The sequence below is a fragment of the Schistocerca piceifrons genome, chromosome X, assembly GCF_021461385.2.
Source record: "Schistocerca piceifrons isolate TAMUIC-IGC-003096 chromosome X, iqSchPice1.1, whole genome shotgun sequence".
Lineage (NCBI taxonomy): Eukaryota > Metazoa > Arthropoda > Insecta > Orthoptera > Acrididae > Schistocerca > Schistocerca piceifrons.
Window position 1 is genome coordinate 380,170,522 of NC_060149.1, and position 15,429 is coordinate 380,185,950.

Here is a 15,429-nt window from a genome sequence, read left to right on the forward strand (position 1 = left end):
CGAGACATGAAGAGGTTGCAGTTGTGAAGTTTCTCCTCGCAGAATAACAGCAAGCTCTGTATTTCCTTGTCTCAATTTCTCTTTCACAGAATTTTTCAAATTACTACTAAACTGATCCAGCCCAAGAAGAGAACTCTTCTCTATAAAGCACCTTTCCTTCTCTCCCACTCTCTGATAATCCATAATTTCACACCAGCCTCGTCCATCCAGCACTTGTCATGTACATGAACAACAACATCTGGCGCAATTTGGGAGGTTTTGGCATTGTTTTCAATATATCATCTTCTGATTGTGGCCCCACAAATCACTTTCAACTTAAGTCCACTGGCATCATAATTTTCAGTGGTGCATCATAGGATAGACAGTGTTTTTGGTTGGTGATAGTGGGGTGGGAGGAGAAAGTGTTAGCAAGCTTGTGAATCACTGCAACTCACGTTCGATGCACTGGTGCACTGCTGCTGCCAGTTGAATCCATTGTTGCCAGATAGAGATCTGTTCCCCCAGCATATATGGCCCTTTATAAGATTGGCGGGAATTTTAAATCAAACACTGGACATTTTTATATTAATTTCGTGTATAATACACTCCTGAATTTTGAAGAAAAAAGTGCTTCTTATAGTCCGGCAGGTAGAACCCTGTACATAATTATATAGGGACCTGAAAATGTAGCACATATTTTTGGTAAAATTAGCATACATTTCTGGCGAAATTAGCATATATTTTTGGTGAAATAAGCATCTTTGTTGATAAATGATTGGAAGTATAAATTTAAAAGTTTGTGATGGTATATTCCTGAGGACAAAATTGATAGGAAAAAATGTGATTGGCGATAAAATAACAACAATAGTAATAAAAGGGAGCAATTCATTTTTATTCTCTATCATTTTTTTAGAGGAATAGTTGTGTCTGCAAGAACTTTTAACAGTCCCCCCCCCCCCCCACACTGAAACAGTCCTTCCTTGTTTTCTTCTTTTGGTTCCAGTTAGGTTTTTAGCAAATTATTGTTTCTGTTGTGAAGAGGCAGCATTTTCTTGCTGTGTGCTTCTCTGTCTTAAGGAATTTCTCAACATTATATTTCTATTCCCACCTAGTTCAGGAATTACAAAATCTGCAGAACACTGATTTCAAAGCTGCAGCATATAAGCCTTGATTAGCATATTTTAGAGTCCTCTTGTGGACAGTGTGCCCCCTACTTGACAATGCGGCAGATAGAACCAAAAGGTACTTGAAGTAGAAATAAAACTTTAAATAACTATTCACACTTTACAGAAAAACTCTCAGCATGGTCGTTATAATCCGGACTTTACAACATATCAGGTGGTTGTGACAGTAAACGAACGTGCCTAGAGGAGAGGAGTGATGCAGGGGAACAAGTCCTAATGCCTCCTCACATGTCAGCCAGCCTGTACCTCTTGTGTTTCTGCAAAAACAGAGCTGATACACGGTCATAGGGATTACCAATCCACTCTGGTATTGTATGAGTCATACGCTGACCCCATGACAGACCAGGACCAGTTTGTTCACACATTTCAAAATAAGAAAAGAAAATAGCATGCTACACACAATGAAAAACAAGGTTGAGTGCACAAATCATTTGATAATGGCTACCACTCAGTTGCTTGCTGAGGTTGGCATCTTCGTAAACAAGGTAATTCAGGCTCAACCTCTACCAATATCTTACACAACCATAGTACAAAACACACCATACCTAAAGCTGCTGCATTGACATGTCAAAAACTTCACAGAATACTAATAGTGGATAGCAGACAAACATAAGCGTTTCTTTGTTCTAAGATGCTAGGTCCCATGACAGTATGTTGCCATACCTGCTGTGAACCTTAAAAAAGAGACCATATGACCGTCCTCTAGACGTGATACCAGATTGTATTTGACAAGTGCACTGATAGGCATTTCGTTCATGTGTAGGTATAGCCATAATTTTTTATTTTTATTTATTTATTTATTTTTTATTTTTTTTCTTTTACGCACGTTCTTTTTCCAAATAGGACTTCACCAGATGGTTCCCAATACCACTTCACCAGATGGTGCCCAATACCAGTAACTAAAAATTAGTAACTTTTTCACTATTTATAAGTAGAAAATAAAACTGTTTTGCACTACCTCTGATAAACTACAACATCAGATATATTTCACTACAAAATAGAATTTATTACATAAATTCACGTGTTGAGGCAGGATTTTGCATACTAAGTATTAATATATACAGGACTTGGAACAGTATGCAAAATCAACCATGTTAGGTATGATGGAACTACTGCTATTTGTACTGTCTATAAATTACACTCCTGGAAATTGAAATAAGAACACCGTGAATTCATTGTCCCAGGAAGGGGAAACTTTATTGACACATTCCTGGGGTCAGATACATCACATGATCACACTGACAGAACCACAGGCACATAGACACAGGCAACAGAGCATGCACAATGTCGGCACTAGTACAGTGTATATCCACCTTTCGCAGCAATGCAGGCTGCTATTCTCCCATGGAGATGATCGTAGAGATGCTGGATGTAGTCCTGTGGAACGGCTTGCCATGCCATTTCCACCTGGCACCTCAGTTGGACTAGCGTTCGTGCTGGATGTTCAGACCGCGTGAGACGACGCTTCATCCAGTCCCAAACATGCTCAATGGGGGACAGATCCGGAGATCTTGCTGGCCAGGGTAGTTGACTTACACCTTCTAGAGCACGTTGGGTGGCACGGGATACATGCGGACGTGCATTGTCCTGTTGGAACAGCAAGTTCCCTTGCCGGTCTAGGAATGGTAGAACGATGGGTTCGATGACGGTTTGGATGTACCGTGCACTATTCAGTGTCCCCTCGACGATCACCAGTGGTGTACGGCCAGTGTAGGAGATCGCTCCCCACACCATGATGCCGGGTGTTGGCCCTGTGTGCCTCGGTCGTATGCAGTCCTGATTGTGGTGCTCACCTGCACGGCGCCAAACACGCATACGACCATCATTGGCACCAAGGCAGAAGCGACTCTCTTCGCTGAAGACGACACGTCTCCATTTGTCCCTCCATTCACGCCTGTCGCGACACCACTGGAGGCGGGCTGCACGATGTTGGGGCGTGAGCGGAAGACGGCCTAACGGTGTGCGGGACCGTAGCCCAGCTTCATGGAGACGGTTGCGAATGGTCCTCGCCGATACCCCAGGAGCAACAGTGTCCCTAATTTGCTGGGAAGTGGCGGTGCGGTCCCCTATGGCACTGCGTAGGATCCTACGGTCTTGGCGTGCATCCGTGCGTCACTGCGGTCCGGTCCCAGGTCGACGGGCACGTGCACCTTCCGCCGACCACTGGCGACAACATCGATGTACTGTGGAGACCTCACGCCCCACGTGTTGAGCAATTCGGCGGTACGTCCACCCGGCCTCCCGCATGCCCACTATACGCACTCGCTCAAAGTCCGTCAACTGCACATACGGTTCACGTCCATGCTGTCGCGGCATGCTACCAGTGTTAAAGACTGCGATGGAGCTCCGTATGCCACGGCAAACTGGCTGACACTGACGGCGGCGGTGCACAAATGCTGCGCAGCTAGCGCCATTCGACGGCCAACACCGCGTTTCCTGGTGTGTCCGCTGTGCCGTGCGTGTGATCATTGCTTGTACAGCCCTCTCGCAGTGTCCGGAGCAAGTGTGGTGGGTCTGACACACCGGTGTCAATGTGTTCTTTTTTTCCATTTCCAGGAGTGTAGTTGTCCTGGCCATGTAATTTCTCTAACAACCTCATGTTGTTGTTTCTCAAGTGGTACTATTCTTAGAAAATTGTTGTTAAAATGTAGAAGGTTGTGAAGAGAATAAACACCAGCTCAGTAAAAAAGTAAGAGAGAGAGAGAGAGAGAGAGAGAGAGAGAGAGAGAGAGAGAGAGAGAGAAGTTGAAAATCAGTGCCACAGGGTGAGGCTGAACTCGTGCACTTGGCCTTCGCAGCGCGGCTCTTCACATGCCAGCGATAAAAAAATGTCTCTTAAAAAATTTCGTCTGGTGAGTACATCCGACAAAAAAGGACAGTAAAGAGTGGCAATCTGGCAACACTGTAACCGCATGTATGGTAACTACCTCTGTGAGCAAAATGGCTCTGGGCACTATGGGACTTAACATCTGAGGTCATCAGTCCCCTAGAACTTAGAACTATTTAAACCTAACTAACCTAAGGACATCACACACATCCATGCCCGAGGCAGGATTCAAACCTGCGACCATAGCGGTCACGTGGTTCCAGACTGAAGCGCCTAGAACCGCACAGCCACCACGGCCGGCTCTGTCAGCACATGTTAGTCGTGCTGTACAGTTGGTGCAGTGGATAGAATTTTGGGTTAGCATGCAGGAGGTCGATGATTCGATTCTGGATTGAAGCATATGTTTTTTATTAAATGTAGTTCAGGTCGTACGGTATCTGACATCATCATAATAATCAACAGCGATTGCAGCGGGTCCTCTAGAAAACATTTGCACTAACATTCTGCAATCGTGGAAATGGGAGATTGGTCATCTTTGAAAGAAGCCCTTTCCACATCGTGGGCGTGAATTTATTTGCACCACTTCATCTACTAGATGCGAAACCTGTTTTCTTTGTACCTTTCTTCAGTGGTCCCATAGATTAGTATTAACTATTATTCTTGCCTCATTCACGCCCATTACATTTTGTTAGGGCCTTACGTTACCAGTAGGACTAGCAATGGGCTTTGTGAATAATGTCCAAACTCGGTTACTATTTGTATGCATTATCACCGTGGTCCCACTAATTATGCCTTTCAACATTGAATTTGGCAACCGCATGCTGTTTAGTATGTACTCAATGCGTTATTATTTATTATTATTATTCTATCAAAGGGATTGTGGAAACATCACGTCTATTACTGTTAGGAAAACAGTGTAATTTGAAACCGAACATTTCACAATTAGCGGTGTCGGGATGAATCATGCAGAACACTATCTGTCAGAGGGGTAATGCGTGTTAGGTGGAACAGCACGCAGGACTGATGGCATGTTTATACTGTATGCGCTGTCCACCAGATAGTGACTAGTTGTGAGTGAAGTAATGCGCCCGTGACAGACTCCAATGTACATGTGCATGGCTATTGAATTTTCTCATTGTGGCAGACATACGGCATACACAAACGATGAATATGTGGATATGCTTCTGGTCCTTGGTGCATCTGATAACCTGGCTGGTGTTGCCACTTGTGAATATGCTGCTACATATCCTCATCGATGCCATCCAGGTAAAAATGTGTTTTGTCATCTGAAGCTGCGCCTTCAGGAGTCAGGTTCTCTCCTTCCACCATCGCGTGACAGAGGTCGTCCACAGACTCGCCATACTCCAGCCACTGAGGAAGCTATTCTGGAGGTCATACACCAAGAACTTCAGGGAAGTACACATAGCATAGCAAGGCAGCTGCATGTCTCGCAACTCACAGTTGCTAACTTGTTGCACGAGCGCGGGCTGCACCCCTATCATTATACTTCCACTCAACACCTGCATCTTGCAGATCGCCATCAGCGGATGCAATTCTGTGAATGGTTCCAACAATTACAGGAAGCCAATGATGACTTCGTGAGGGTGTCTTCAATATGCACAATGCCCGCCATTGGTGTGAGGTTAACCTGCACATCATTCGTGACTGTGGATATCGATTTCACTTTGGTATCAACATCTGGTTTGGAATATTGAGCAACAGGTATTTGGGCCCCTACATGTTGCCTAAGTGGTAAGACTGCATGAAGGTATCTGCCTGATGCGCTGGAAGATGTTCCACTACATGTTCAGCAGAGGATATGGTTCCAACATGATGGTGCACTTCCACACTCCGGAATTAATGTGCAATGGTATCTGGTCACAACATTCCCAGGGAAATGGTTTGGATGTGGAGGTCCAGTTGTATGGACACTACATTCACCTGACCTAAATCCCCTGGAGTTCTTCCTGTGGGGACACGTGAAGGAGCATGTGTACTCTACTGTGCTGATGAATGTGGAAGAATTGGTAGTGCATGTTCATGCTGCTCTTGTTACTGTGGACACAGCTTTTCTGCGAAGGGTCCAGAGCTGTAAGATCCGGTGGGTTGCACAATGTTTGCACGTGCAGGGAGGTCGCTTTGAGCATCTGTTGTTCTGAGGGCAACGTATTCTGTTGTGAAGGTCATGTGGTCGTTTATATGGACATTATTATTGTCACTGGTTGCTAATGTGCAACATCTAAGTGCTCGTATTACATGTAATATAAATGACAAGTAGTTTGTGTTATTGTACTGTGCCATCATCTTTAGCATCTCGAAATTGATATTATTTTTGTAATTGTTGTGTCCTATGTCAGGTCATTTGTTTCAACTGTCTGTTTCTTATTTGCCTAACCACATATTGTTATGTTCAGCATTACAAAATGTTGTAAATTTAGGATACATGTGACCTAAGAAATGGTGTATATTACAGTATGAAATATCAGAATGAAATTAGCAAATTAAAAAAATGCGCCCCAACCCAGGATCAAACCCTTGACCTGCCGCATGCTAACCTGAAACACTATCCACTGCACCAACTGTACAACATGACTAATATGTGCTGATAGAGGTAGTTACAATACATGACGTTACAGTGTTGCCAGATTGCCACTCTTTAACGTCCTTTTTTTGCCGGATGTACTCACTGGATGAAATTTTGTGAGAGACATATTTTTTATCGCTGGCATATGAAGAGTTGCACTGGAAAGCCTGAATGTGCAAATTTTGTTTCACCCTGTATAATGTCCATAAGTGGTTTAAAAATCCCTTGGCTATCATACCAACAAGAAACCAGGACTTTTTCATGCCCATGAAATACCTTGGAATGACTATCTAGAATGGCATAAGCTGAAGCTGTTGCATAAATCAAGGTGTATGGAAGACAAAGGGCAAATTGTGATTCAATGTGACAATTTTTGTAAAGTTTAGTGTGTTGATAGTAGGTAACGTGCACAAAATTTCTCTAGTGACTCACGCTCCAGAATCGACTGAGTATGTCATAACAGGTCAGAATCATTAGTGTTTGGAAACTTCAGAAAGGAGCCATGCAGTTTGTTATTGACATCTTTAATCAATACAAAGGTGTTGTAAATATGTTTGACAGACTCTTATGGCAGATATTATGTGAAATGTCTAAATCTTTTGTACCTGACTTACATGAGGAGTCTGAGAACACAGTGCTTCCTACAATAATGTAAGAATCATAAGATTAAAAGATTGAGGGCATGCACAGGAGTGGATAGCAGATCTCCCATTTCTTCATGATACATTTGTAAATTGTGCGAGAATACAATTAAAAAATCAGTGTGTTGTACTCTTTACTATCCACTTACAGTTGGCTGAGTAATATTATTGTAGATGCAGTTATTTGATATGACTTTTTGGCTGTTATTTACAGACAGAAGGGAACACTACACCAGGTGTCATATATGGTATGATCCTGGATTGGTGTCACCATGCATTCACTCTGACTGACGGCTTCCTTTATTCAGTATCCTTGGCTTATTGCCCATTTAACCATTTTAAACCACTTTTTTCTCCTCCCCACCCCGCACCCCGCCCCCACCGCCCCACCCACCTTCAGAAGTTTCAATTAACACACACTCTCACACACACACTCTCACACACACACACACTCACACACTCTCACACACACACACTCTCACACACACACACTCTCACACACACACACACACACACACACACACACACACATTCATTCGTACCTTTTTGCTTACGGTTGGTAACCTGTCTGGTATTGTGCCCTAACATCATCACTGCAGAAAGTACAAATGAGCATCTGCAAATTTAAAATTTTGTAATGCCACATACCTGAAGACAAAGCCATAATGCTTTGCTTTGATGTGGCAGCTTTTTGACTAGATGTTTGCATTTGCAAAGAGTTCAGTGGTTTTGTTCCGAAATGGTCTGTGCTTGCTTTCTTCTGTTGACCCTATTTAAGCTTTTAACAACACTTCAGATGTAACTGACAAGATACTTAGCATTAATGAACATAGAAACAGAACCCTATTCACATGCTGGGGGAAGACCTTCAGCATGGTCTAAATACGTTAACACGTTTTGTTTTTGGTCACATTATAGTGCAGAATGTGGGCACCATAAACTGGCAGTTTACCATGAGCATCAACAAATTAGAATTTTGGCCACCAGAAGGGATGGGAGTAGTGCAGGAAACAAATTGTCTCTCAGGGCAGTCAATCTGCAACCATATTCTGTGTCGCTGCTAAAGCAGAACTTGCAACACACTCATAGGGATCACCTATCCTTTTTGGTGTTTCACTGGTCGTAATCAAGCTCCATGATGGTCTAGGATTAGTTTCTTCATTCATTTCTAAATACGAAAAGAAAACAACGAGCAGCATGCAATACAGTGCATTCAGTAACAACTACCGCACAGTTGCTTTCTGCTGTTGGCAGTGCTGTAAATGAGGTACTTTAGGCCCAACCTCTACCAGTACATGCTGCAACCACAGTTCAAAACACCAGCAACCTAAAACTGCCTTGTTGAAGTGTCCATATTATACCAGCTTGTGAACATTAGCTAACAAACAAACGTGTGCATCTCTTTGTTCTAGGATGCTAGGTCGTACAGTTGAGTCCTGTGTTGTATTATTTAGTGTGTCTTATACAGACCATTCCACCACCCAAAACTGACATGACATGAGAGCATTGAGCGCACTGATATGTCATTGTGCCTGCGCACTTTTTATTTTGCAGACACGTTTTTATGCACATATCTTTATAAATTGGCTTCACTAGATTATTTGCAGTACCATTTACCAAAAACTGAGTACATTTTGGGTATTTGTCTGCAGAAAATAAGATATTCCAGATGATCTCCAATAAAATTGTTCATCTGGATACAATTCACTACGAAATAGCATGTATTAGGAAATTCAACGTTTTTTTTAAAGCAGAATTGGCATCAGTATTTGCATTTATTGCAAATTGTGAGTTTTTTTTATCCATGTATTTTTCCCAACTTCCATATCACTGAGTAATCACATTGTGAGTCAGGTTACAAGTACCTGTGCAAGTGTTTATTTCCTTCTGTTATGTTATGATTCATTCCGTAATTTCTTATGATATATATTTATCCTCAGTTATTACTAAAACAGAAAATAAACAGTCTAGCAATGCTTTATTTTTTGTAAGAACTTTTCTGAAAAAAATTAACATGGTACTACTAAGAAGTATTCATTAACTAATGTGTAATACTGTTATTTTACCTGCAATACGTTAACTTTTTCTAGTGTTATTTAGGGTACCCACCAGTTTTCTTGCCCTGTCTGTTCAATGTCATTAGGCACATTACTTCTGTCACTCACAATGAAAGTACTTTGTACTTCTAAATATTTGAAGGCCTGTTCATCAGTGTGTTAATCTAGATTAACATTTTCAACAACAAGAAAACCGTCTCAGGTATTTCAGGAATTTACTCAGCACAATAAACTTAAAAACAGTTTCACATTGTCATTTTCCATGTTATCTAAGTACTCCATCTGCTGCAATATCCACAATTCATTACCAAAGCATAACACTCATTTTAAATAATTTGGTTATATTTTTAAATTCATGCAGATGTCATTGATATGCAGTGAACTTGTTACCAGTATACTCAGCCGTTTAACATTATTTTCAAACTTATCATCATACTTGAATGCAAGATTTACTCATTTCACAGTAATGTGCCATATAGAGTGCTTTAAAGATGACTGTTACTTTACCACAGTGTTTAATACATTATAAAGAAAAATAGTGAATAACAAAGCTATTTTTATATGTGTACCTGATTTTAAGTTATGGTTTGTTGTGCATTATGTGCCTTTCGGTACATTTATTTTTTTCCTCTCCGTACATCCGTTAATGTTCTGTGGACAAGCAGTTGTATTTCTTATTGTACTGTCAAAACATCAACAGGTGTTTCTAAATCAAATTTACAGGGTTACAGATGCGAGAAATGTCAAATAGCAATTCACAAATCATGCATACCATTCTCTGGTCGATGTGGTGTGAGGAGCCAACCACCTGACTTTCCTCCGAGACCACCTGTCTCAAGGACTATCCCGCCTCTTCCTAATGGAGAAACTGTGTGTTGGAATGACCACAGAAAGCTGGAGGAATACCTCTGGTACGCTCACCACAGCTGCATTTCAATATGGATATGTTAAACAATGTCAAACATAATCAGTTCCAGTTTGAGAATATGAGAGCAGAAATTGAACTTTGACATAGTCCTGTATGTTTGGTCCATATTTTACCGTCACTATGCCTAAAATATTATAGAATGTTCTTTTTTTATTTTGTTGACCTTTGTCACTTCACTAACAGTGCAGTGCACATAAATCTTGTAAACATGTTGCCTGTGATGGTTATTGTGACCAGTGTGCCACTGAATCGAGCATACATTCAACAGTGCTGACCTTTGAAATGAACCCGACAGTAAATTAAACTAATTTGCTTGGTACAGTCACTACTCACAATTTTCATAACAAGCAGCATGCCAGGATAATGACTGATAAGATTTGTTATTCATCCTTTTGAGGCCACTGAATGACATGTTACTCATAGAGTCGCCTTTCTTCTGCTTTTTATGCCAAAGAATTTTGCTTAAGTTCCATAATATTTTGTTGGTGTGAATGGCCATGACTGTAAGAGGGCAGTGGAATGCTGTTTGTGCCAGATTCTGTCAGCAAACTGAAATTGTCACACATGAAAATTGTACCTAAACACAAGTGGATTGCTATCCTCTGTTGGTTTTTGTTATATAGACGTCACTGTAATGGTGACACCAATACACAATTGATTCTTTAGTATGAACTTCCAGTATGCTGAACTAATTGCAGAACAGCAGCTTTTGTTAACCAGTGCAACAGAAAACACCCAAAGTTGCAAATTTAACTTTTATTTACTTGATGACAAGTTTCGGGTTGGGACCCATTTTCAAATCATCCTACAGGACAGAACACCAAAATTACAGTCATGTCCAATACAGCTAATAGCAAATTATTAAGCACACGTAAAAAAATACAGAACATATCGTTTCAAGAAATATGTAACAGATAGTCAAAGTGGTACTTCTCACAAAATATAAGAACCATGCCAAGATAACAGACATGTCAGTATAACAAAGTGCAAATGAGCAGTTACAGAGCATACAGATAACTGGCTGTCTTCTCTCGCTACTGTAACAAAACCTCAGGAAGGGGGGACGCTATCAGGATATAGGAAATATCTTTTTTATTTATTACAATACTCTCCAATCATCAAAAATACAACAATTAATATGATAACAGTACAAGTCAACAATAAAATCAATACTTTTAAAATTTTTACCAAAAACAGTAAAATACTGCAAATAACTTAACAGTAAAGCACAGCAGCAACATGTATGATGCATATGACAAAGTTGTATGCCATGGTGGTCTGTAAAAATCATTAAATGTAAACCACAACATTAGTATTGAAAGAAAACAAATAATGTGACATTAAAAAATCTTCATTGCTTCCAAACCTTTACAAGCATAAAAACTTTATCATAACAAACCTTGCACAATTATATCGATGGTAGGCAATGAAAACCTCGTAACTCCACCTGTCCATAACAACCTCGTAATTCCAGTAATCAGTAACTCATATTCATAGAGAGATTTGAAAGTGCATGGATTTCTGTAGTCTGTCAATAACTAGGCATCTACTATATAGTTACACATGTAGAACTTTATCTGTATCACTTTATATCATCTTTCAAGAAACTCTTTTTGCTTCTCCCATAAAATTTAACAAAATGGATATATGAGGTTTTCATTACCCACCATCTATATGAAGATAAAACAATTTCTTGACATTTTCAGGAGAAAACAGATATTAAATTGCAAAATTTTATTTCACAAAGCACCAAAAATTAGGGCCTCTAATGGCCCTAAAATCACATGTAATCATTTAACCAGACAGCAAGGAAGGTACCCAGGTACACAGTTTACATGAAAGGTTGTAGCTGAATGTTATTGACCATCCTGTAGCAGTCAATGCATAACCACACTTGTGGGTATGTGAGGGTGGGGTAGGGTTGGAAGAGGTGGAGGGAGGGGGATGGGTAGGAGAGAGATAGGTGGGCAGAGAATGGAGGACTGGGAAAAGTGAGGGGTGGGTGGGGGGGGGGGGGGAGATGGGGATGGAAGCATAAAGATGAAGGAGTACAAAGAGGGGTAAGTGGGAAAACTTGGCAAGAATGTAAAATGAAATTATTAAAATTAGACCAAAAATGACTATTTGTCATTTTTATAATCAAGTAAATAAGAGCTACCATAGACTAACGGATTCACAAAAGAAATCATACATATATGTTACTGAAGAGTAATCCTGTAGATAGTATATACTAACAAAAAAAGAACCTAAACCGTTTTTAAAGTAATTTATGGGGAAGACCACATAATTAACTTGTAAAACAAGCTTCATAATCTGCCATAAACATCATACAACATATGCAGCGTAAAGGTACAGCAACCACAGAAATCTTAATATCCAACCAGTAGCAACCAATAGGCACCACAGACAATAGTGCGTACTGAAATCAATGCTTATAATCTTCAATGTTTCAGCAATTGAACTGTTTTTGGTAAAAATTTTGGAAGTATTAATTTTGTTGCAGACTTGTACTATTATTGTATTAATCATTATATTTTTGATGGTTGGAGAATATTGTAATAAATAAAACAGTTATTTCCAATATCCTGATAGAGCGCCCCCTTCCCAGGGTTTCCTTACAGCAGAGGGACGAGTAGACTGTTGTATGCTCTGTAACTGCTCATTTGCACATTGTTATACTTACGTGTTTGTTATCTTCACATGGTTCTTATATTTTGCGAAATACCATTTTGACCATCTGGTATGTGTTCCTTGAAATGATACGTTCTGTATTTTTTACGTGCACTTAATAGCTGGGTAACGGCTGTATTGAACATGATTGTAATTTCGGTGTCCTGTCCTGTAGGATGATTTGAAAATGGATCTTAACCCAAAACTAGCCATCAAGTAGATAAAACTGAAATTTGCAACTTTGGCTGTTTTTCCATTGTATCAATTCTTAAGTGAGTTTCATGTTTTTAAAACTGTTTTCATTATTAATTTTAGTAGCTTCACTGAATAATCAAATGCGATAGTTCTTTATGCGAGTCAGAGTTTACATGTTGTTAAATTTGTCTTTAAACATATTCTAGTGTAAGTCAACAAATTTATTGAAGAAGTTAAAAACAAAGTAAATGGGTGGTATTTAGCTATAATGCTCCAAATACAAAAATTAAAATATTGAGACCCAATGTTCATTCCATTAGAGGGAGATCTTTCTTTTGAGATAAAATATTCTACAGTTTTATATCCAGTAACCTGTTGTATCCCATAACAGTTAAACTCAACACAATCTTGGTTATCCCATATTTTCATTACAGAAAATCTTATTTGCTTGTCAGTTATTTTGTTGCTGAGATAGCCTTAAGACAATGTTTGCAAAATTAATCAGCAAGCAAGAAATGGTGTTATAGATTAAAAGAGGCATAATATTTCGCTGAATTATGCAAAATCTCTTAGCAAAGCATACTTAACGAGGTGGCACAGTGGTAAAACATTGGACTCAAATTTGGATGAATGACAGTTCAGATTATCATATGACCATTTAGGTTTTCCCTGGTTTCCGTACACCACTTCAGGCAAGGGCCAGCATGGTTCCTTTGAAAAGGACATGGCTGATTTCCTTCTCATCATTATTCAATCTGAGCTTGTGCTTCATGTGTAATCCAGTGTTTGCCTGATATATGCAAGGCAGTTTAGAAAAAAGTGCCTTCATTGTAAAGTTATCCAACAGGACAAAATGTGCAATATCTGATAGAGTTTGATACTCTTGTTAAGCAGTAAATATAAAGAGAAGTCGTGTGTGATCTGTTTTGTCAAAAATTATATTATTGGTGATTACACCATTAGATAGGAACATTAAATTATCATGTTTTTTTGTGGAAGAATATAATTATTTCCCTCTTTCTCAGAAGCAAAAATACCAAATTTAACGACAGTGTTCATTTTGCTTGTCTCATTTATTTTTCTTGTATTGGGAAACACTTAATTGCTTGCTTTACTTTTTTCCTTGTATGCAGAATGAGTAAGTACTTTGAGGTGGTACCCAGTTGTTTTTACAGGTGAACCCTGAAATCAAATCCAGAGTAGTGCTAGATTAATGATGTAGATTTTCTCTTAGTGAGGCACTTGTAATTTATCTCTACATTCTAGGTTATTGCTAACTTCCTTTTTTGTTGTGTAATTAATTATTTTGTAAGTACAGTTTATAATTTTATGGGTACTTCAAATGCTGACAGTAATTGTTTACATCATTAGATAGCAGCATGTTGTAGCTTGTAGTTTGTTGACCTTCTTTTTCTTGTGTGTTGTTGGTTTAAGTATTCCTTTTTTTTTTTTTTTTTTTTTTTTTTTCCACAACTCATTCTGTTCAAGGACCTTGCTCACAAATGCCACATATGTTGGTGAACAGAACACTTAAAAATGTAATCTGCATGCTCTGTCTGCCTCTAAATATTATAGTAAATACACTGTGTTTCAAACTCATTGTGGTTCGTAAATCTATGTTCAAGCTCTCAAGGAAAAAGCTTATAATCTTATTAATCAAAATTCATAACTTTCTGTCTATAGTTTAATGGAAGATGGCTGCAAAAATTATGAGTGACTGTGGATGAGATCTGCCAGTATTCAGTCAAAGAACGTGTTCCGTGAAATTCAATACACGTACTTTGATTCTTATTATGCCAGATGTTTTTTGGATGCAAGTATGATTTCCCACCTGTGGCTAACCTTGTAAGGGCATAATTCTACCACGTATCTTCTTGTCAAGGGTTTGCTGCAAATGAACAAATGGAATACTCTCACCAATACTCACACACTATTAACATTTGTGCTTAAACACTGTAGCATAACACATTGCAATGAATGTTTGTGCCAGTAATGCAGATCATAACAGAAGAGTGAGAAGAGCTCTGCTGATCAAGGCCCTCTGTTTCCTACAACAGTAATGGATGGAGATGAAAACTTACTGATAACTGAAAAGAAAAGAGAAACCTCTGCTTGGCAGTGTCTCAGGAAAGAGAGAATTTGTATTAACCAATTATTGGTGTGTAGTGCGCCCTGTTTTTAAACCTAGTTTCAAAGGGAACAGTTCTATCTTTGTATGCCTGGCAACCTGAAGGTTATGTGCTCTGCAGCAAGAACTTACTGCTGCGTTGCTTTATTTTTATCCATGTGGCACTTTTGCTAGTTATCTTTTCGTCATATGAAGATGTGCTTATCACATCAGTTACGTAGTTTTATCATTTGAGG

General features: G+C 39.5%; 1 protein-coding gene across 1 annotated transcript in view; it reads left to right on the top strand.

The window, feature by feature from the left end:
• Window positions 1-15,429, top strand: part of LOC124721472 (protein vav) — a 176,759-nt gene that overhangs the window by 118,160 nt on the left and 43,170 nt on the right. Inside the window, exon 13 of the mRNA XM_047246467.1 lies at window positions 9,996-10,183. Coding sequence (XP_047102423.1) covers window positions 9,996-10,183 — 188 coding nt within the window. The remainder of the gene's footprint in view (window positions 1-9,995; window positions 10,184-15,429) is intronic.